This window comes from Schistocerca cancellata, chromosome 2 (assembly GCF_023864275.1).
Source record: "Schistocerca cancellata isolate TAMUIC-IGC-003103 chromosome 2, iqSchCanc2.1, whole genome shotgun sequence".
Lineage (NCBI taxonomy): Eukaryota > Metazoa > Arthropoda > Insecta > Orthoptera > Acrididae > Schistocerca > Schistocerca cancellata.
Window position 1 is genome coordinate 165,094,574 of NC_064627.1, and position 23,542 is coordinate 165,118,115.

A 23,542-nucleotide genomic window follows, 5' to 3' on the forward strand; every position below is an offset into this window, starting at 1 on the left:
ACACTAATCGGCTTGTCCGCCAAACTTCGCGAACGCTCAGCTCTATGCAGGGCGCACGGCAAATTAGTATGTAATTTGAAAGGAACCTACTAAAGGTCCTTACTTCGTCGTGTGCTATCGAGGGCTTGTATGCCCTTCAACGAGGAGTCAAGAAATATTAAACGCATCTGAAACAACTTATCGTTACCTGTTGGAGACGAGTGCTGGCACTCGTAGGACCTGTACTGACACGTGCCACGGCCTGTCTTTCTCGTGGGCAGCGAATTCCATGCTGTGACGTCACCAGCTCTTCGTCCCCTGAGAGGACGGCTCTAGAAAACTTCAAATATAGCTCACAGTTACTAATTAGCTCACCATTCCAATTTTTCCCCATTGATTCTTTTCAGATTTCTGTGTTTAGCTAAGTTTTACGATAGAGTAATGCTTGTTAATGTCATGGGCTAGTATATGTAACCATACTATTACAAAATTGTATTTAAGTTTGTATTTTTTGCTTGTTTATTTATTTGTACGTTTACACTGTCTACATCCACTGTGATTGGATGATGGACGTACTTCTTTCGTGTCAGTTGATGGATGTAAGTTTGTGTGTGCTTATTTTTAAATATGGTGACAATAAGATAGTTTCTACTGGTATTAAGCAAGTTATCCACAGTAGAATTCTTGCGGCTTAGAAAGACATTCAGCAAATACTTGTAGTATCAGAGTGGATTGCAAAAGCTTCAAATAAAATGATCGCGTCCATCTGATGCGGTAATGATATACCTTAGCATCGGTATGTGAGATTCTGTTCAGCAAGTAGACGATACTGAGGCAGCAGGGAGTTGTTGGAAGAGTGGTAATGTGCTGTGTTAACAAAACTGCATTTGTACATAAACAGAACTTTATTATTTAACAACAATACAACACTTTACACTTAGTAAAATACACAATTTAATAATGGGACCACTGGTGACTGAGGTCCGAAATGTGAAATAATTTGGGTGAAGGTCACGGTTAAAGCAGGCTCAGACATGGTAATTGGATGTCTCTATAGGCCCCTGGCTCAGCAGCTGTTGTGGCAGAGCACCTGAAGGATAATTTGGAAAACATTTCGAGTAGATTTCTCCACCATGTTATAGTTCTGGGTGGAGATTTTAATTTGCCGGATATAGACTGGGAAACTCAAACGTTCACAACGGGTGGCAGGGACAAAGAATACAGTGAAATTTTTTTAAGTGCTTTATCTGAAAACTACCTTGAGCAGTTAAACAGAGAACCGACTCGTGGCGATAACATATTAGACCTTCTGGTGACAAACAGACCCGAACTATTTGAAACAGTTACCGCGGAACAGGGAATCAGTGATCATAAAGCGGTTACTGCATCGATGATTTCAGCCGTATATAGAAATATTAAAAAAGGTAGGAAGATTTTTCTGTTTACCAAAGTGACAAAAAGCATATTTCAGAGTGCCTGATGGCTCAACACAAAAGTTTTGTCTCCAGTACAGATAGTGTTGAGGATCAGTGGACGAAGTTCAAAACCATCGTACAATATGTGTTAGATGAGTATGTGCCAAGCAAGATTGTAAGAGATGGAAAAGAGCCACCGTGGTACAACAACCGAGTTAGAAAACTGCTGCGGAAGCAAAGGGAACTTCACAGCAAACATAAACATAGCGAAAGCCTTGCAGACAAACAAAAATTATGCGAAGCGAAATGTAGTGTGAGGAAGACTATGTGAGAGGCGTTCAATGAATTCGAAAGTAAAGTTCTATGTACAGACTTGGCAGAAAATCCTAAGAAATTTTGGTCTTATATCAAAGCGGTAGGTGGATCAAAACAAAATGTCCACACACTCTGTGACCTAAATGGTACTGAAACAGAGGATGACAGACTAAAGGCCGAAAAACTAAATGTCTTTTTCCAAAGCTGTTTCACAGAGGAAGACTGCACTGTAGTTCATTCTCTAGAACGTCGCACAGATGACAAAATGGTAGATATCGAAATAGACGACAGAGGGATAGAGAAACAATTAAAATCGCTCAAAAGAGGAAAGGCCGATGGACCTGATGGGATACCAGTTCGATTTTACACAGAGTACGCGAAGGAACTTGCCCCCCTTCTTGCAAAGGTGTACCGTAGGTCTCTAGAAGAGCGTAGCGTTCCAAAGGATTGGAAAATGGCACAGGTCATTCCCGTTTTCAAGAAGGGACGTCGAACAGATGTGCAAAACTATAGACCTATATCTCTAACGTCGATCAGTTGTAGAATTTTGGAACACGAACTATGTTCGAGTATAATGACTTTTCTGGAGACTAGAAACCTACTCTGTAGGAATCAGCATGGGTTTCGAAAAAGACGATCGTGTGAAACACAGCTCGCGCTATTCGTCCACGAGATTCAGAGGGCCATAGACACGGGTTCCCAAGTAGATGCCGTGTCTCTTGACTTCCGCAAGGCGTTCGATGCAGTTCCCCACAGTCGTTTAATGAACAAAGTAAGAGCATACGGACTATCAGACCAATTGTGTGATTGGATTGAAGACAGAAAGCAGCATGTCATTCTCAATGGAGAGAAGTGATCCGAAGTAAGAGTGATTTCAGTTGTGCCGCAGGGAAGTTCAAATGGTTCTGAGCGCTATGGGACTTAACATCTTAGGTCATCAGTCCCCTAGAATTTAGAACTACTTAAACCTAACTAACCTAAGGACATCACACACATCCATGCCCGAGGCAGGATTCGAACCTGCGACCGTAGCAGTCGCACGGTTCCTGACTGAGCGCCTAGAACCGCGAGACCACCGCGGCCGGCCGCAGGGAAGTGTCGTAGGACCGTTGCTATTCACAATATACATAAATGACCTTGTGGATGACATCGGAAGTTCACTGAGGCTGTTTGCGGATGATGCTGTGGTATATCGAGAGGTTGTAACAATGGAAAATTATACTGAAATGCAGGAGGATCTGCAGCAAATTGACGCATGGTGCAGGGAATGGCAATTGAATCTCAATTTAGACAAGTGTAATGTGCTGCGAATACATAGAAAGAAAGATCCCTTATCATTTAGCTACAATATAGCAGGTCAGCAACTGGAAGTAGTTAATTCCATAAATTATCTGGGAGTACGCATTAGGAGTGATTTAAAATGGAATGATCATATAAAGTTGATCGTCGGTAAAGCAGATGCCAGACTGAGATTCATTGGAAGAATCCTAAGTAAATGCAATCCGAAAACAAAGGAAGTAGGTTACAGTACGCTTGTTTGCCCACTGCTTGAATACTGCTCAGCAGTGTGGGATCCGTACCAGATAGGGTTGATAGAAGAGATAGAGAAGATCCAACGGAGAGCAGCGCGCTTCGTTACAGGATCATTTAGTAATCGCGAAAGCGTTACGGAGATGATAGATAAACTCCAGTGGAAGACTCTGCAGGAGAGACGCTCAGTAGCTCGGTACGGGCTTTTGTCAAAGTTTCGAGAACATACCTTCACCGAAGAGTCAAGCAGTATATTGCTCCCTCCTACGTATATCTCGCGAAGAGACCATGAGGATAAAATCAGAGAGATTAGAGCCCACATAGAGGCATACCGACACTCCTTCTTTCCACGAACGATACGAGACTGGAATAGAAGGGAGAACCGATAGAGGTACTCAAGGTACCCTCCGCCACACACCGTCAGGTGGCGTGCGGAGTATGGATGTAGATGTAGAAATAAGACAACTAAACCAAAGGCTCACGACATCAGTAAAAACAGTTCTTAATATGCGTGGCTGGAGAACGATAATTTAAAACATAGCAAAGAGCAGTGCACGTTGGTGAACCTCAAATAAAATCTCCTTCCTTTTCTTATCAAAATAATTTAAAGTATTAAGCAGTTGCAACAAGAGTTATTAATTGGCATACATCGTTGATCGTTAACAGACAATTATAGGTCAAGGACGTCAATTGTTCAAACAAATAACTACGCTGAGCAACTGCACAAGCGGCGTAAGACCCAATGAACCATGTTGACGAAGCCCTTCCAAGTAATTAAATTTAATTAAGGAGTAAGATGCCTCGCCCCTGAAGACCATCTCAAGGCAACACTGATCAGCCTTCAGTGAATAAATGTTTACCATCCAAAAAACTATAGTAACAGTAACGACTGACACAGGGTAACGGAATCATCTGCCGATCGTCACGCAAACAAATTTCACACTGGACGGAGACTCTATATTATTTACACAGAATTTGGTCAAGAATATTGGATACTCGTTAATAATCATTTTAAGGGACCTTAATCGTACGTTCAAACACTGCCTCGGCAGGCAGAGAACGATCAAAACACCGGGTACAAGTCGTGAAACACGTGAGACCTTCACGACAAAATGCCTGGAACATACAGGAGGCCACAGTTGCCCGAAACAAACTTTATACTAGAAGCCGCATCTAGATGTACTGCTTAAATTTACTTAAGTGGGTTTTACGAGGAATCGGCTGTAGACATCATAAGGAAAACTAGATGTAGGCCCCCTGGCTGCCATCATGTACAACTGAAATACAGAACGCCAGAGCGAGGCTATCATTTAATCTCTGGGGCTATCTGGAAGCAAACAACTGCAGTAACCGAGCAAATATATATAAATATACAAGAAATTATTTACACGCGTGAACAGTTCGTCAAACAACTAAAAAACTAATGTGGATTCATTAGAATCAGTTGGTCAGCTGTCTTGCAAAAACAGGTATATTTTCCACAGATGTACGAGGAATTTACATTACTAAGGCATAAAACCAATCAATACATATAGTGAGGCCTCTTTATTGAATTCACTAAACAATGTATTAAATAATGCTTAATCTGTCCCGTAATTCACACACACACACACACATACACACACATAAGCAGAAGTAAGCGCGGTTCTAATTAACACAAAACAGCAATAAAGAAAACAAGGCTGACAAGCACTAAATAATAGCATACCAGACAAGAAGATTACACAAAAATTTTAACAGTACGTGCGCCGGACGGAATGGCCAAGCGGTTCTAGGCGCTACAGTCTGGAACCGCGCGACCGCTACGTCGCAGGTTCGAATCCTGCCTCGGGCATGGATGTAGGTTGGTTAGGTTTAAGTAGTTCTAAGTTCTAGAGGACTGATGACCTCAGAAGTTAAGTCCCATAGTGCTCAGAGCCACTTGAACCATTTTTAACAGTACGTGCAGGCTTGTGTACACATTCATCCAAGTAATACTGCCCAGAAACTTGGTTGGTAGGAATCAAAATATAGTTTACAATCCACATTTGCAGAATTCGTGAATACATGTCCAGAAAGTCAGCTAAACACAGAAAAATACAAATGAATGCCTCCACTCACCACGGAATATTGAACAAATGACCACAAATACTGCTAGATCCGAAGGGAACAAGGAAGCAATGGGTCACAGGCTAGTTGAGAACAAAATTACTGCCCTTTACAGAGAAGGACTCACTATAAAGATCGCGCAATAGCCACGCAACGACTCCTCGAGCAAGCTCGCTTCTTCCAACGGTCAAGTAGCTGACCGCTAACTCCAACAGGTCTGATGTGGCCAATAACACTCCCCAGGCCAGCCCACTGATTTACACCTACGTTCGGTCCAGCAGAGCACTCACACATCTTCCATTAAACCTCCACTTGTCCACATCACTGCCAGCGAATTTCACGCTTGCAGAATACGGCCCTATATCGCCGTCCACCGCTGCTGACATGCCCTGTTGTGGGCAGGCATCGTCCAGTAGCCCAGCAACTGGCAGTCATACACAGATCAGAGGGCAGATACAGACGATTACTGAGGGCCAAGGCATGCGACAACATACACTACTGGCCATTAAAATTGCTACACCACGAAGATGTACTACAGACGCGAAATTTAACCGACAGGAAGAAGATGCTGTGATATGCAAATGATTAGTTTTTCAGAGCATTCACACAAGGTTGGCGCCGGTGGTGACACCTAGAACATGCTGACATGAGGAAAGTTTCCAACCGATTTCTCATACACAAATGGCAGTTGACCGGCGTTGCCTGGTGAAACGTTGTTGTGATGCCTCGTGTAAGGAGGAGAAATGCGTACCATCACGTTTCCGACTTTGATAAAGGTCGGATTGTAGCCTATCGCTATTGCAGTTTATCGTATCGTGACATTGCTGCTCGCGTTGGTCGAGATCCAATGATTGTTAGCAGAATATGGAATCGGTGAGTTCAGGAGGGTGATACGGAACCCTGTGCTGGATCCCAACGGCCTCGTATCACTAGCAGTCGAGATGACAGGCATCTTATCCGCATGGCTGTAACGGATCGTGCAGTCACGTCTCGATCCCTGTGTCAACAAATGGGGACGTTTGCAAGAAAATAACCATCTGCACGAACAGTTCGACGAGGTTTGCAGCAGCATGGACTATCAGCTCGGAGACCATGGCTGCGGTTACAATTGACGCTGCGTCACACACAGGAGCGCCTGCGATGGTGTACTCAACGACGAACCTGGGTGCACGAATGGCAAAACGTCATTTTTTCGGATGAATCCAGGTTTTGTTTACAGCATCGTGATGGTCGCATCCGTGTTTGGCGACATCGCGGTGAATGCACATTGGAAGCGTGTATTCGTCAACCCCATACTGGCGCACCACCCGGCGTGATGGTATGGGGTGCCATTGGTTACACGTCTCGGTCACCTCTTGTTCGCATTGACGGCACTTTGAACAGTGGACGTTACGTTTCAGATGTGTTACGACCCATGGCACTACCCTTCATTCGATCCCTGCGAATCCCTACATTTGAGCAGGATAATGCACGGCCGCATGTTGCAGGTCCTGTACGGGCCTTTCTGGATACAGAAAATGTTCGACTGCTGCCCTTGCCAGCACATTCTCCAGATCTCTCACCAATTGAAAACGTCTAGTCAATGGTGGCCGAGCAACTGGCTCATCACAATACGTCAATCACTAGTCTTGATGAACTGTGGTATCCTGTTGAAGCTGCATGGGCAGCTGTACCTGTACACGCCATCCAAGCTCAGTTTGACTCAATGCCCAGGCGTATCAAGGTCTGGGTACTGATTTCTGAGGATCTATGCACCCAAATTGCGTGAAAATGTAATCACATGTCATTTCTAGTATAATATATTTGTGCAATGAATACCCGTTTATCATGTGCATTTCTTTTTGGTGTAGCAATTTTACTGGCCAGTAGTGTAGGATTTGTGGACCTCGAAATTACATATGACAATGTAAGATGCTACAAGATCTTGAAAATTTCAGAGGAAAACATAAAGTATAGGGAAGAATGGGTAATATACAGGTGAGTCACTAACTATTGCCACCAAGAATAACTCCAAAAGTATGATAGGAGCTGAAAAGTTTGTGGGACAAAAGTTGCATGGGACAACGGGGGCCTTCTTCTTTCTATTTTTTTTAATAGAATGCCCTAGTTTGGTACTTATTTTCCGATAGCGGCTATCGAGACGAATTAAATGCTGTGTAACAGTAAGGTATTTGAAGATCAACGAAGGTCACAAATGTGGCATCAATGTCCATTTACAGAAGCCGTTCTAAGTGATGTCCATTGGTGTTAATATAGTGCTGCAATCTTCTTATCATGGATTGATTGGTATTCCTTATCACATCAGCATTTATGGAAGCACGTGCTCTGACAACTCTCTCTCCAACATCTTTAGGTATTTTCCCACAAGAAAAAATCCAGAGGCGTTAAGTCTGGCGAACGAGCCGGCCACGACACATCTCCTCCGCCTCCAATCCAATGATTTGGGGATTGTCGCTGCAACCCATTTCTGACCATTAGCGAAAAATGTGCCGGACACCCATCGTATTGATACCACATTCTGTTCCTTATTCCTGTAGGTATTTCTTCCAACAACAGACCTAATGTTTCTTGCAGGAATGTGGCGTGCTGCCTACCATTAAGATTTCCTCCGATGAAATGGGGGCCTATAATTATGTCCTCCACAACCCCATACCATACATTCACCCACCACGGTTTTTGGTGTGCAACTTGCCACGGTCAACATGGATTTTCCCAATAATGCATGTTATGAAAATTAACATTTCCGTGGTTCGTGAATGTAGCCTCGTCAGTAAATAAAATCAAATTAATTAACGTGTCATCCCTCTGAATCTGAAGTTGAGCCCATCGGCAGAATTCAATGCGACGCATACAATCCGTACGAGTTAATTCTTGGTGGAGACTGATATGGTAAGTATGATATTTATGGCGATGCAGAACACGAACAACACTACTCTGGCTCATGCCAGATTCCCTTGCGATTTGACGCTAACTAACGCAAGGATCTCGAACCACAGGGGCAAGAGTAACAATTTCTGCTTCCTCTTTAGTAACTTTCCTTTGCCAGATATGCGTTAAAGATACAGTTGTTCTCAATTTATCATTCACATATTTAAATGTACGACGTTTAGGGTAAGTACGTTGAGGATATCTTTCAGAGTATAAGTCTCTAGCTCTCACTGAATTTCGATGGCATTCTCTGTAAATGAGAAGCATATCGACTTGTTCTTCGAAGGAATACATCATTCACATTCGCTTGATTCGACGATACTAGTCTTACTGTTCCTATTAGTGATGTATTGCAAAACCGTCGAATGGTGTTTACATGTCAATGGCCCGTTAGATGGATACGCCGTATTCGGCGATTTTTTACCATTTGCTCGATATACGAGAGAGAATTATCCGAGCAAGTGCTTCGATAAGAGCCGAAGTGACAAGAAATACCACTCAACCCATGATAAGAAAATTGCAGCACTGCATTGACACCAATGGTCATCACTTTGAACGCCTTCTGTAGATGGACGTTCGTTGCCACCTTTGTGACCTTCGTTCACCTTCAAAGACCTTACTGTTACACAACATTGGATTCGTCTCGATAGCCGCTATTAAAAAAAAAGTACCAAACTATAGCATCCCATTTAAAAAAACAAAGTTGACTTTCATATCTCTGAAGCGACCCCACCTAGCAACAAAAAACCAATGCCATATTATCCCCCATCGTCCCATGCAACTTTTGTCCCACAAACTTTTCAGCTCCTGTCATACTTTCGGAGTTATTCTTGGTGGCAATAGTTAGTGACTCACCCTGTTTACAGGAAGCGACAGGGAACAATAAGACTGGAAGGCCAAGAAGAAAGTGCTTGGATTAAAAAGGGTGAAAATAAGGATGTAGATTTTGGCCCCTATCCTTCAATCTATACAATGAAGAAAGAATGACAGAAACAAAAAGAAAGGTCCATAAGTGGGGTTAAAATTCAACTTAAAAGAATATCAGTGGTAAAATTCCCTGATGAGACTGCTACAGTGAAAAGGAAAAAGAATTACAGGTTTTGATGAATTTAATGAACAATCTATTAAGTACAGAATATGGTTAAAAAGTGAACCATAGAAAGCCGAAAGTAATGAGGAACAGCAGAATTGAGGTTAACAGTAAACTTAACATCAAAAATGCTGACTATGGAGCAGACGACGTGCAGCAATTTTTTTATAGTTTACAAAAATTGGAAGAACATGCACAAACTCTATTTTTCAACTTAATTTTCTTTCAAAAATAATTTTGTTTTATATGTATGTAGCACCGTTTGTACACTGGAAACATAAAATATTCTAAAAAAATTGTTTATTAATACATTTCACACCTTCTATTTGTATTTTAAGCATGGTCTGCTTATATAATTTAGTATGTAGTCATTATCTGTGACACACAGTTCGCTGTCACTTTTACGGTCATCACTCAGAGGTTTCCATACTCATCGACACTGTCCTGAAATTGCTTCTTGCACTCAGTTGGTAAGTCTACGCCATGTACACGTTTTATTATCTCCGTTTCCTTTTTACCTCCACCACGATAAGCATTACATGTCCCATCATGTGGAACCTCGATGCTTTCCATATGGAATACTTCACCTGGAATGCTTCTGACTCTTGTGTTCTGATTTAAATTGATAAATACGTTGTCCCAAGAAGTATTCTGCACTATACACTGTGTCCAATTCCTTAATATCAGAAGACAGAAGTCTCTGTAGTTTCTCCAAGGGTGAATGGTCAATTTTTAGTCGTATGGCAAGGAAGACTCACTGAAAGCAGAAAAGTCTAGTACACAAGGGCTTTAAAATGCAAGCATTCAGAGCTATGAGCACTTCGTCATCCTTCATACTGTGAAACAGATCTCTTGTACTGCTACCTCTTTGCTTTCCATATTTTGTTGGATGAAGCAGTATGAACCAAAATAAGGAAAAATTGAGTAATAAACAGGGGCCTTAAAATGCTTACCTTAATAACTATAATCACCTGTCCAGTTGAAGAGGTACGTTTCACACTAGTGAAGATGAATAAGTTGCCATAGCTCTGAAGGTATGCATTTCACAGCCCACAGACGTTTTTGCTTTGAATGAATATTCCTGTCATCTCCTCGAATATTTAGCATTCCTTCTGAGACACATTGTATTATGTATGAGACACGAATGGTCGATGTTTTTTATTACACAAACGACACCGATTCATGCCAACAGCTCTGTTCCAACAAATGGAAGAACTTCACAATGATGTTGTTAGAGTTCTGCACAGAGCAGATAGACATCTATGAGTACATATAGTATATTAATGTTAGTGTAGATCTCATTCCAATGAAGTCTAGCAGTAATGAGACTTTCGTTTTGGGGTCTTCTTATCTAGCAGTTCATTGTAGTAATACAAGCAGGCATAGCCATCTGATACTTGATAAATACCAAACATGTACAGCTGCAACTGGTGGCAATAAGTAACTTCAGTTATTAGAATACGAGGAAATACGTGCTTTCATTAGTACAATGCTTACAAAAATGTTCTTGCGTTACTATCTTAGCCTTATTTTTTTTTAATTAGAAAAACTTCACAGATCTCTATTTGTGAATCTTAAGTTCAGTTTGAAGTTCGTTTCTCTAGGCACTTCTATTAGCACCGCGTGTCTGTATTTTGAGTTACTCAACGTTAGGACACGCATCTGTTCTCGGTCGACCGAATACACATTAAAATACATTTTTGTAATAATGAGCGAATTAATGATATTTCATTTCACTATTAGAACTGTACACAAAAACTGTGCTCTCTTTCCATTTACTCACTCTTCAAAATCAACCATTGTCTAGGAACTGTACATTTTTTTCAATGTGGTGCTACAGGAGAATGCTAAAGATTCGATGCGTAGATCACATAACTAATAAGGAGGTATTGGATAGAATTGAGGAGAAGAGAAATTTGTGGCACAACTTGACTAGAAGAAGGGATCGGTTGGTAGGACATGTTCTGAGGCATCAAGGGATCACCAATTTAGTATTGGAGGGCAGCGTGGAGGGTAAAAATCGTAGAAGGAGACCAAGAGATGAATACACTAAGCAGATTCAGAAGGATGTAGGTTGCAGTAGGTACTAGGAGGTGAAGAAGCTTGCACGGGATAGAGTTGCATGGAGAGCTGCATCAAACCAATCTCACGTCTGAAGACCACCACCACAACAACAACAACCATATTTTTATTCAATTACAATGGTTCTCAAATGTAAATTTGTACCTTCTTACACAACTCATTTTGTGTAAGACAGTGCAAAGACATCGACGCCAGACTCAATTATTCCCAGAAAAACAGTGCATTTATGCCGTTTTACGTCTCAGGGCTTCAACTGAACAAATATTTTTGAACTGTGTATAGGAGTTCTGTGGCGCTCATCACCGACTGAATGATGCCTGTTTACGTCAGATAGAGTCTAGGTTTGTCACGGTCGTAATTCCTGCTCTAAATATACCGTTATATTTTCCTTGTTACGCTGTACAAAGCCGAAGCTGCAAACAAAAGGAAATTATCATCAGTTAATGAAGAACTCTGGCACCCAGCAGAGGACACAGAGTTTTTCCACATATGTCCACTTAAAAAAGAGTCTTCTGCTTTATCCATAAGGTAAATTTGTGTTCATCAGGTTCGAGTTCATCAAATCCTTCGGAGAAACTGAGTTGATACTCAGTTTTTGAGAGCCCTCCGTCTTCTCAAGATATAGTGAAACTAATAGAAGTGTTTTCGACCACATCAAATTGAAGTAAGTTTATACAGACTTTTATAATTCACAGAACACATTTTTCATTATCGGCGGATGTTTGCGTTTTTGAGGTAAGCAAATAGCAATAATTCTTGTTCCAGCAGACTTTCATTATTTCCGATAAGGCTTGTTTATGTTCTTCCGACCACATTGGTCTGTACTTTTTATTGATTTGGTTGCTCTGATGTAACTTCCCACTTGTCTACTTAGCGTCATGAGGGTATCAGTTTCTAAAACGTCGGTTAGTCTTATGTTTGCGTCGTTGAGGTCCTTTCGTATTTATTTCAGCCAAGCTGTTCAGTTCTTAAGTGAGGTTACGTAGTCTAGTATCCTTTTTGTCAATCGGTTTTCTGGTAGTCAGTTGGGATGAGCAAATAATTTCATTCACCTTTCTTAAAACAATTTCGATATTTAAAAAATTTTCTGTTGTTTTGAATGACTATAGCAGGGCCGGCCAGAAATTCTGCACGCGTGAAGTGCTCCTGCACATGTGCAACTTCCGGGTCACAGCGTGCACGCCGCAGCCGTCAGCGTTCATGTAGTGCATGTTTCTACGCACAGATGTCGCTTTATCCACTTGCTGGGATACTCTGTACCGGCGCATTCTAGTGCTCTTTCCACAGCTTGCAAGCCAACCATGGGAAGGTATTTCGCGTATTAAACATTTAAAATACTGTCACAATCTACTCATTGAGACGTCTACTTTTATGTTAACAGTTTAACCCAGTAAGACAAGTAATACAGTTAACAACCGTGGGTTTTTATTAAGGCAGCTTGACTGACGACACGTAAATACGAGTAATGTTTTTGATCTAGTATTTAAGAAAGAGAGCACTTAGCGACTTCCGTCACGGTCACGCATCACCTGTTCACGTGTGCCGTCGCCATCATCCGTGTTCTGTGCGCCGTGTCACCAAGTGTTTCCTGTTTTTTCGAGTCCAGCGTGAACGGCTTCATGTTTATTGTTTTTTAAATCTCCTTTTTTTGACCGCCGTTTTTACTGTCGTGACTGTATCACCTATATGTATTATTATTGTTCCACATAAGGCTGAAGAGCAGCGTACTATGCTGCTGACAGCCCGCCTGTATCAGGTGATGAAAATTACAATAAAGGAAAAAAAATAGCGACTTCCAACGAACCTTATTCATGGTTTCAAATAACTTTAAACTAATGCAAGGTTTCCTATAACTAATTCTCGGTGCCCTCAGTTACACCCACATAATTTGTCTCACTGACCTCCGAACAGAATGATCTCCTGTTATTTCAATACCATTATTGCTACATCTTTCATCAGCTCCGTCTGAAATCTGCACAATAACCGACAATTAGATGAATGTTACGTTTTATCGACTTCAGCTGAGCGTAGCCCTTCACACATTAAAAAAAAAACCCTAAATGTAAGTATACATTGGAACAATCGGTTTAATGACCAACTTTCCTGATAATAATGTAACATGGAGCAGAATGAGGCACTAATGCACAGTTAGTAAAAAATAATTTTTAATTATGAAAGGAATAAATCCAAACACTTTTATCACTGGTCATGAGAAATGACAATCGAGTTGATGTGTCTCATCCATTTTCTTAAGGACATTTAAATTTGCTTGCCGTTCTTCACTCTTGAGTACACTACACTCGTCTTTGTGATATATATTGTAGTGTCTTTCAATTGAAAACTTACGCTGGCCGCGTTTTATTCGGCGGCATAGCAAACACTGAGTTTTCACCAACGGCTACAAAAAAGAATTTCAGTTCTCAGTCATTTTTAAACGACTGAGAACATAGATCTCCCGTCCTTTGCTTTTTCACCGTACCTGCCATTTCTCAGTACTTCTCTGTTAAGGTTAAGGTCGCCACGGGTAAACGAGACTGGGTATGTTGCCCTCTTGCTTGTACCACATAAACAGGGAACGCCGCCGTTCATTTAGGACACATGTCTAATAACAGATGTCGCTGTCGCTCGCTGTCGCACACGTGCGCACATGTGCAGCACTTCCGCACGTCTGCACACTGCCGGCCTGGGTATGTCTTTCTCCTAAAATTTTCATAATGAACTTTGTCTCCCCTTTTTTGATTTCTTCAAGTTCACGTTTTCTATTAAGCGTCAGTGTTTCGCTTGCATAGAGGGCTATTGGTCTTATGACTATGTTGTAGTGCCAAATTTTGGTCTGTCTTGATATGGATTTTTTGTGGTAGAAATTTTGGACTAAGTCTAGTGCTTCTTTTTTTTTTACTCTTTGGAGGCGATTTTACTTTACTTCCAAAACCCACAATCTCTTCCCACTCTTCTTTCTTCAACAACAATCATGCATTCCGTATTTTTGTATGTAACACATGAACATGAAAACTTTGTAGCCTAGCAGAGAATCTCTAAATCAATAAGTCTGTTTGATAGCTTTCAGAGAGCGCATGTTTAACTCGGCCTTGTGCAGACATGCAAAGTATATGCGTTACATTACACATGTCCCATCACTACAGGACAAGAATGATGACATGTCCCCACCCATCCTTGATGCAGGATACTCTGTGATTGGCTCTTTCGCTTTTTATGGTACTAAAATACTGGGCTGTGACTGAGAGAGTAAAATGAGTCCGTGCTCACAAAGCTGTGCGGCCTCTGCGAATGCTGACGAAGCTACGTGGGTACTGCTGATGAATCATCCAGCTGCTCACCTTAGTTCCACCTGCCTTTGTGCAACCAATGGCTGGTGTGCATAACTGGCACAGAATCCCCACTGCATTCCTACTGACAGCTATTTCATTTTCGATTTCGTCACGTTTTTCCTGCAAACATTTCTCCTTGACTTCCCTGCAATTCCTATTTATTTAATTCTTACGTGATTTATGTTGCTGTATTTCAGTCTTTTCCTGAACATTTTTTAATTTAATTCTTTTGTCAATCAGTTGAAGCATTTCTTCTATTACCCACTGTTTCTTTCCAGTTTCCTCTATGTGTCTATTTTTCTCTGTTCAGCTTCTGTGAGTGACTATTTTAGGGATGACCATTCCTCTTAAATTATCTGCCTACTGTGGTATTCATTATCACTGTATCTACAGGCTTCGAGAATTTCAAACACAGCTCTTGGTTCCTCATTACATCCTAGACTATTCTCTTAAACATCAGTCTCCATTTCATCATTACTGCCTTGTGATCTGTGTTTAAATCTGCTCCAGGTTACACCTTGCAATCCACTGTCTGATTTCTAAATCTCTGTCTGACCGAGGTGTAATCCTGCTAGAATTTCTCCCCATTTCCAGGCTTTGTCCATATATTCCTCCTGCTCTTGTGATTTTTGAACAATGTGTTTGCAGTGGCTATCTGAAATTTATTGCAGAATTCAATTAAACTTTCTTTCTCCTCTCTCAGTTCTGCTACTATTTTCTCCCATAACACTTTCTTTAGTTTCTACCTCTACTACCATGTTCCAGTCCCCCATGATTACATGATTATTAATCTCCTTTTAGATAATTATGTTCATTTATTTTCACTGTCATCTTCTGCGTGTCATGTAGGGATGTATACCTAGACTGTTGTTGCTGGTGGTGCTCTGCTGTCTATTCCGATGAGAACAACCCTGTCACTGAACTGTTCACAGTAACTCGCTCTCTAGTTTCCCTTCCTATTTATTACAATCATTCTCCTGTTACACCTTGTTCCACTGTATTCGGTATTACCATACATTGTTCTGACCAACAACAGTTATCTTCCTCGCTGTTTGAATTGCTCGCTGAGTTTCTTTCTATGTATATGGCTCGTTTGCCATTGTAGTTATGACCTATAAACGAATTAGCGGCACTGTAATCGCCTGTCTAATGTATACATATTTCGCAGCTGTGTGTTTATGAGGAGAGCAAGAATGGTGCAGTCAGAGTGAAAGAACAAAGTCATCAGTGCCTGTTCAGCTAAATGGAGTCGAACCCTAATGTGCCAGCCGAGGTGCAGTGGATTGTGATTGGAAGAATGTAGGCACGTAAAAGTCATTAACTGCAATTTGGATGCTTTAATGTTTGTAGACTGCTTTATCAGATCACAAGTTCGTAATCTAGATTATGTATTTAGGAGTGCCTAAGAAGTGCAATGTATGCCTATGACCGAGAATTGCCGTCAACGATGGAATAGGAACGCTATCTTGCCTCAGCTACAGTCCATCTTTGCCATGGGCAGTGGAGGCGTGATATCATCCAGTATTGTGCACAGAAGGACTCATTACGTTGCTGTGTAAATATGGAAGCCATCTAGGTGCAAACAGTTCATCTGTTATCAAAGGAGTGACGTTTTTGATTTGATTACGTCGACATGACCAGTAGACTAAATGAAGGAAACGTCGTTGTCTTCGTAGATAATCTCCAGTGTAGCCTGAAATTGACTTGGCAAAAAGCCATATTTCACGAGCAACAGCGAATATGCAGAATCATATGGAAGAAAACTTTGAATCGTTATGCCAGTGCGACAGTTAACGATGTTATCACAGAAAAGGGACATTCTACCACACTCCCCCAGGTCCTTGTTTTGCAAGCGAAAACTTTGTTAACTTGTTTTGGAAGCGATAGTAATTATCAACACACGCTGAACGAAGTTCTTTTCTCAGTCAGTGACAGAAAAGACATAAAATACAAATTAACCCAATCAGCTGATTGGATTTTCTGGCTCTATTTGACTGTCAAACACAAACAGGAAAAATATTACCTTACAATCAAATAGTCGTAAACAAAAAAAAAGTTTTTAAAGAACGCTAGTAGGAAATAGCAGTGCTCCTATTATTAACTTGACCTATAAATTGTTTTTCTAAATTGTAACGAAAATTTTTTGAGAGAAATGCCTGAAGATAAAAACGAATCTGAATGTTTCTTTCTTGTGTGGAATGTTTATGCAATATTAGTCCACAATTTACTGTTACTATTCTCAGAGGTTTGAGATACAGCAGCACAGAATATGTTAGAAGAAGAGGTTAAAAGCACAGTGACTCTACCAGTGTAGCAATTACTGTTCATAAAATTTGCAGTTAGTATTAACCAACAGTTTGCCAGCTAAATTAAGTTAGAGGCGATTCATAGATATTCTATACATATCACAGCATAGGCGCACAGATCTAACAGCCAACTGTTTGACTACTTGTAACTCAGAGTTCCTACATTTTCTTCCTTGGACAACAGGAAATATTAATGACAAATACCCAGTGGACTTAAATTGAGTTACCCTTGTAGTCTTATAGCCCCTAAGAGGCCCTAGCAGCAGCACATACACTTCTCCCTGTTGTGACATTCTGATACAAAACCGTTCCTCTCCATAACATGATAACATAAAAATGATCGAAATTGTAATCTTTTGTGTTTGCACATTTTATAGCCCACCGCTTCTCCCAAAGAATGCTTTCTGCCATTTCATGCTGCCAGTGATTTAAATCTGTGACATTTTTATTTCAATCAGTTTCAAAGCAGAATAAAACAACCAAATTCAGACTTTCCGTTGCTGATTTAATGAGACATACAATATTAAAAGTGACAATAAAAATCCGAAACAATAAATTAAGATGTATTTAGTAGCCAAAGAGGAAGGAAGATCTGTAGTTATGCTTCAGTTGAGATTCTTGTGCTGTTTCGTTAGAAGACACCGAGCAAAATGTTGCTAGGTCCCCCAGAAGGTGGTGCTGGTGCTCCAGTAGGCTGAGGTCCTCCAGTAGGCTGTGGCTCACCAGTTGGTTCAGGACCTCCAGTTGGTTCAGGTCCTCCAGTAGGCTGACCTGTCGGTTCAGGACCTCCAGTTGGTGGTCCTGGTGGTCCAGTTGGTTCAGGACCTCCAGTAGGTTGACCTGTTGGGTCAGGACCTCCGGTTGGTGGACCAGGTGGGCCAGTTGGTTGTGGCCCTTCAGTGGGTCCAGGAGGGCCAGGTGGAGTCTCCTGACACCTGCATGCTGTCACCTGCATCAGAATTATATGATGTAGTCTGGAATGAGCCATGAAGGCACAGCTTACAACTCACCCTCACAGCTCACAGAAGTTATAGATTCTGGGTCGAGCTGCGGCAGATGTTTGAACAAAATCATTTAATAAGTTTCATGCACTGGGTTATATTAATTATCTGTGTCTAATGTCGTTCAGTTTTTGTGGTATCGACTGCCATTGAATAATGAAGCTGTTAATGATCCTCAACATGTAATGGAGAAGGGTACCTTCAGAAGTCTTAGGTCGCATTTTAGTTATGTATTGTAGACTGGATCATTAAACAGACTTGGTAAATACTGAGCATAACTTGGTATTCCTGTATAAGAACAGAGGAATGAACTGGAAATGAAACGTGATTTACCCTCTCAATAATGACCATTTGATACTGAGCCAACAATGTTACATGTCATGAAATCCTTACTGCGTTTCCCATGTAGTTTACGTTTTTAAACAATAATTAAAACTCTCTTACACTCTACTCTCCACGTTATGAACATAAATTCTATTTTTACTTCCTCAGGGCAATTTTTCCATCTTAGGTAACAGCTTCTACACATCAATTAAGTGGAATGCACTTTAAAAATCTAGGCTTACAGACAGACATTATCGGATCAAAAATATTTGGAGGCATTAGTAGACAGTAATATGGATGGGATTTGGCCACCTTTTATCACTGCTTGATCTCTGCGGGGGACATTTTCAATGAGGTGTTTCAACGATTGTGGAATAACAGGCCCATTCTTCCTCAAGAGACCATTTCAGATAAGGTAGGACACTGGGACCTGGAGCGAAGTCGACCTAAATCATCAAAAAGGTGTTCCATTACGTTCAGGTAGGGACTCTTGGCAGGCTATTCCATTTCAGGAATGTTATTCTACACATACCACTGGCACAAGTACTCGTTTATGACAATGCGTACGCTGATACAATCAATCATCGTCACCGACTGTTGCCGGTCGGAGTGGCCGTGCGGTTCTAGGCGCTACAGTCCGGAACCGAGCGACCGCTACGGTCGCAGGTTCGAATCCTGCCTCGGGCATGGATGTGTGTGATGTCCTTAGGTTAGTTAGGTTTAATTAGTTCTAAGTTCTAGGCGACTGATGACCTCAGAAGTTAAGTCGCATAGTGCTCAGAGCCATTTGAACCAGTTTTTCACCGACTGTTACTCTACTGCACATAGTATACAGTGCTATAAAATGTGTTCATATCCTTCGGAATTCGTCGTGTTCTTCAGTGCGACAAGTGGTGCACATCGTAACCACGAAAATGCCCCCATACTAATTCATCAACTCCTACGTGCTCCACTTTTGGCATTACATATGATGGCGGGTAATGTTCTACAGGTATTCGTCTAACCCAAAGCCGTCATCGGATTACCACAGGATATAGCGTGACTCATAACGCCAAATCCTCGTTTCCAGCCATCCATTGCCCAGCTGATTCGCTCTTTACGCCATTTACATCTACATCTTCACTCTCACTTCCCCTCTTTGCTGTTCTAGTGTCGCACATTATCTCCGTGTGGCCTCGAATCTCTGATTTTATCTTCGTTGTCTTTTCACGAGATGTAAGTAGGAGGAAGCTATATATTTGTTGAGTCTTCTGGCAACGTACACTGTCGAATCTTCAACAATAAAATGCACCGTGATGCATAACTCCTATATTGTAGCTTCTGATACTACAGTTGGATGATTATCTCTGTGAAGCTTTCCTGCTTACTAATTGAACCTGTAACGAAATGCGCTGTTCTTCTTTGGATCCTCTGTATTTCCTCTATCAATCCTAACTGCTACGAACCGCATACTGACCAGCAGCATTTAGGTAATGGTCGAATGTTTTGTAACTTACTTCCTTTGTTTGATGCAATACACTTCTTGAGGATTTTCCCAACGAATCTCAGACTGGCTTTTGTCTTACTTACAATTAATTTTATATGGTCGTTCGATTTCAAGTGGCTCAGTACGTGTACTCCTAGATGTTTTATGGAAGAAACTGCTTCCAGTGGTTGTTCTGCAAATGTGTAATCATACGAGTACAATAAAGGGTCTCTCTGTGTATGAATGAGCAGTACGTTACGTCTGTTGATGTTGAATGTCAACTGCCACAGCCTACACCAAGGGTCGGTCCTCTACAGGTCTTTCTGCAGTTCACTACAATTTTCTAGCTTCGCGATTTTTCTGTACACAAAAGCATCGTCCATGCAAAGCCTTATGGAACTTACGACGTCATCTGTTAGGTAGTTATGTATATATTGCGAAAAGTAATGGCCCTATAACATCATGTGTCTCTTTTACGTCTGAAGACTTCTTTTCGTTCAGACTAAAATGCTGTGTTTCGTTTTCTAGAAACTCGTTAGTCCAATCACACAGTTGGTATGATACTCCGTACACTCGTACTTATTTCATTAGGAGGCAGTGGGGAATTGTATCGAATGCGTTTCGGAATTCATGAAACACGGCATCTACGTGCGCACCTGTATCTGCTGCTTTCTGGGTCTCGTGGAAGAATACACAGAACTGGATCTCAAACTATCGTTGTTCCCTGAACCCTTGTTGGTTCCTACAGTGGAGATTTTCGACCCTCAGAAATATCATAATACACAGACATAAAACATGTTCCAAAATCTTACAACTGACTGACGTCAGAGATGTAGGCCTATAGTTATGTGCGTTTGTTTGATACCCATGTTGAAAATAGGAATTACTTGTGCTTTTTTTCCAGTCATGAGGAACAGTTCTCTCTTCCAAAGACTTAACGGCACACAGTTGGTGGAAGAGGGCCTAGTTCTTTCGCTTACTAAGAGTAGAATCGAATTTTTATCCCACCAGATCCAGTGGCAGTCCCTCTACAGAGCGATTTCAATAGCTTTTCTATCCCATGGCCGCTTATTTCGATATCAGCCATTCTGCCGTTCGTGCCACGATTTACAGTAGGCGATCTTCCTGTGTGGAACAGTTTTGGAAAAAGATGTTTAATATTTCGGTCTTCTCATTGTTGTCCTCCGTTTCACTGCCATTATGGTCACACAGTGTCGGGACAGATGGCTTTGATCCGTTAAATGACTTAACGTAAGATCAAAAATTCAAATACATTAAATGTATTTGCAATTCCGAACACACACAACCATTAACTGTAGAAGAGAATGACGATACTTAAAATTGGTGCCAGACCGCGACTCGAACCCTGATTTCCTGCTTATCGTGTGTGGTCTTTTTTCCATTTTTTTTTAGTCATAACATTCCACAGTAGTACATAATTTTCAACTGACATTTAAAAGTAATAAAACAAAGGTTCCTTGGCATTTTAGAAAAAAAATCCAAGTCTAAACCAGATAGTGATGTTCGTCACTTGATCGTATTTGTTTTTCAAAGGTCTAATTGTCTCTCGTTTCTTCATGTTCTGAATCGCATCATCGAAAATGGAGTTCACATGACTGTTCTTCTGAGGAAGTTGGCGTATGTATCATAATAATTATTCATGCGTAGTAGCTTGTGATGCTGGTCGGAAATGTACGTCCAAAAATCTCCTTCGCTCCTTTATTTACTGGACAGCAGGTAAAATACCGCGTGTCCCTTCAACCAGTTGACGGCATTTTTCTTCCAGGTGGGGTATAGCTCCTCTTCCGGGTATAAAAGGCACGCTGGCGTTATCAAATACGGCGGTTTTCTCTGCATAGTTGCTAATTTTTTTCTGATTGACAACCATATATTATTCGCTTTTCCACAGACAAATTGATGTTCATCTGTATCAATCAGGTTGCAAGTGGTACACAAAGGGGAATCAGCCAGGTGAATGGAATGTAGTCAGGAGTTCGTTGGAAATTTCCTATTCACAAAGTAGTACCACAATGACCGCACTTTTGTTGGTAAATACGGGAGGTGTATGTTCCTCCAGATATCATGCCAAGAGTGACCGACGTATTTTGGCTATCCGTGTACTACCCACAGCCACACCCGAACTTCCATATGTCGTCATCACCATGTGTCTACAACCTGTACTTGTACATCTATTATGTGTATCCCAGTACGGGTGAGACATTTTACTTGAAAGTCGCTCGCCCGGTGTCGGTGGATAAATACGATATTGCAATGCCTGTGTTATTCTGAATTACGATGTAATAAAGTTGCTTTGGATATGACTCCACTCCACATTTACTCTCTGACATAGCTATAGGCTTCAGACGGGTGTGCACAGGCGTAGTGCTAAATGAATTGCTGAGAACGATGGCTTCCCTGTAAGATTTTATATTGCATAAATTATGTAATTATCAGTGTTACGAAAGTTTGTTCCTATTATTGTTCTCAGATCAATTGCACAACCCACATACTTCCCATATTTTCGGGTGAATGCTTTTGAAATGCTGTATTTCTCTGAACGGCAATTTATTGGGAGGTTTGCTAAAGTGATGTTCTAAGAACTGAAAAAAATTATTATTAATGCTATTATTAGTAGAGCTTTCTATATATTTCATCGTTATTATTGCTAAAATCATAGACCTCTAAAACATCTGCAAATGAATGTACATCCAATGGTACCGGATCGATTCATTTTATGCAGACAACACTCATCGTATCTGTCAGTATGTGATTTCTTACTTCCGTGTTCTCAAAGGAGAATCTTTAATTCCTCCCATTTCTAATGTCATAACCGAGAATAAGTAAACTACTGTCATCAAGAAACTGAAACGAGTGCTTCGGCTGAAAGAGGCCACTGAGTGTAACGTAAGCGTAAGCTAAGATCGCTATAAGAACATTAAATAGTGAATAATAATGTTGAAAATATGTTCTTATGAATTTGTCCAACAACTCCTAGTTATTATGTATACCTAATGGTGTAGTTAAAAAAATACAAGAACGTTGATACTTGTTGAGCACGCCTCAATAGCGACTACTCACCACAAGACACAGGAGAAGAGCTGCCACGGTCGCTCTCATGGTGCTGAAGGACGGCCAAGATCAGGGAATGCAGGTATTTTATACGTCGCAGCGTTGCGTGATGTTCTCCTTTCGTGACTGTACAACAATGCTACCAAAAATAGACCTGAATCCTACTGATATAATGCAACATCTGGATGCGTCCATAGGCTACAGAACACAACCGTGGAGGTGTTAAGAGTTTTAGTACTCTCTTCATGACAATCGGGAAACGTACGTTGATACTCGCGTGCCACCCAAACATTTATTGATTTCAACATACTAACTTTTAATATATGACGTAAAACGATGTGATGGAGCTGAGGTCTTTGCAGGTATGGGTATTCTTATTGTGAAGAAAGTTCTCGAATGAGTTGTGTTTGACAGCAGGATCTGCCGCACAACCTATGCGATCCAGTGCCAAGTCAGATTCCTATTCTGAATTACTCTTCCTCAAGGAACATGAATTAATTACTTATTTCAATACATGCTCCCTTAATTTCACGACAGTCACAGTGGGTATATGAACACAGCCTGATGATTGTACGTAAATTAATTTTAAAAAGGAGTAAAGGCTATTGCATTTTACATTCA

The 23,542-nt window shown here is 41.1% G+C and overlaps 1 protein-coding gene across 6 annotated transcripts in view; it reads right to left on the minus strand.

Moving 5' to 3' along the window:
* Positions 1 to 23,542, minus strand: part of LOC126161461 (proline-rich protein 2-like) — a 403,478-nt gene that overhangs the window by 195,589 nt on the left and 184,347 nt on the right. The window contains exons 2-3 of one of the 6 annotated variants that reach the window (XM_049917301.1): positions 17,849 to 18,011; positions 17,547 to 17,818 (exon numbers count right to left, since the gene is read on the minus strand). The exons of 2 other annotated variants lie outside the window; for them this stretch is intronic. In XM_049917301.1, coding sequence (XP_049773258.1) covers positions 17,694 to 17,818; positions 17,849 to 18,011 — 288 coding nt within the window. In that variant the 3' untranslated portion in view covers positions 17,547 to 17,693. Of the gene's footprint in view, positions 1 to 17,546; positions 18,012 to 22,930; positions 22,974 to 23,542 lie in introns of those variants that run through there. 3 more of the 6 variants (XR_007534913.1, XM_049917299.1, XM_049917291.1) reach the window with 3 other exon arrangements.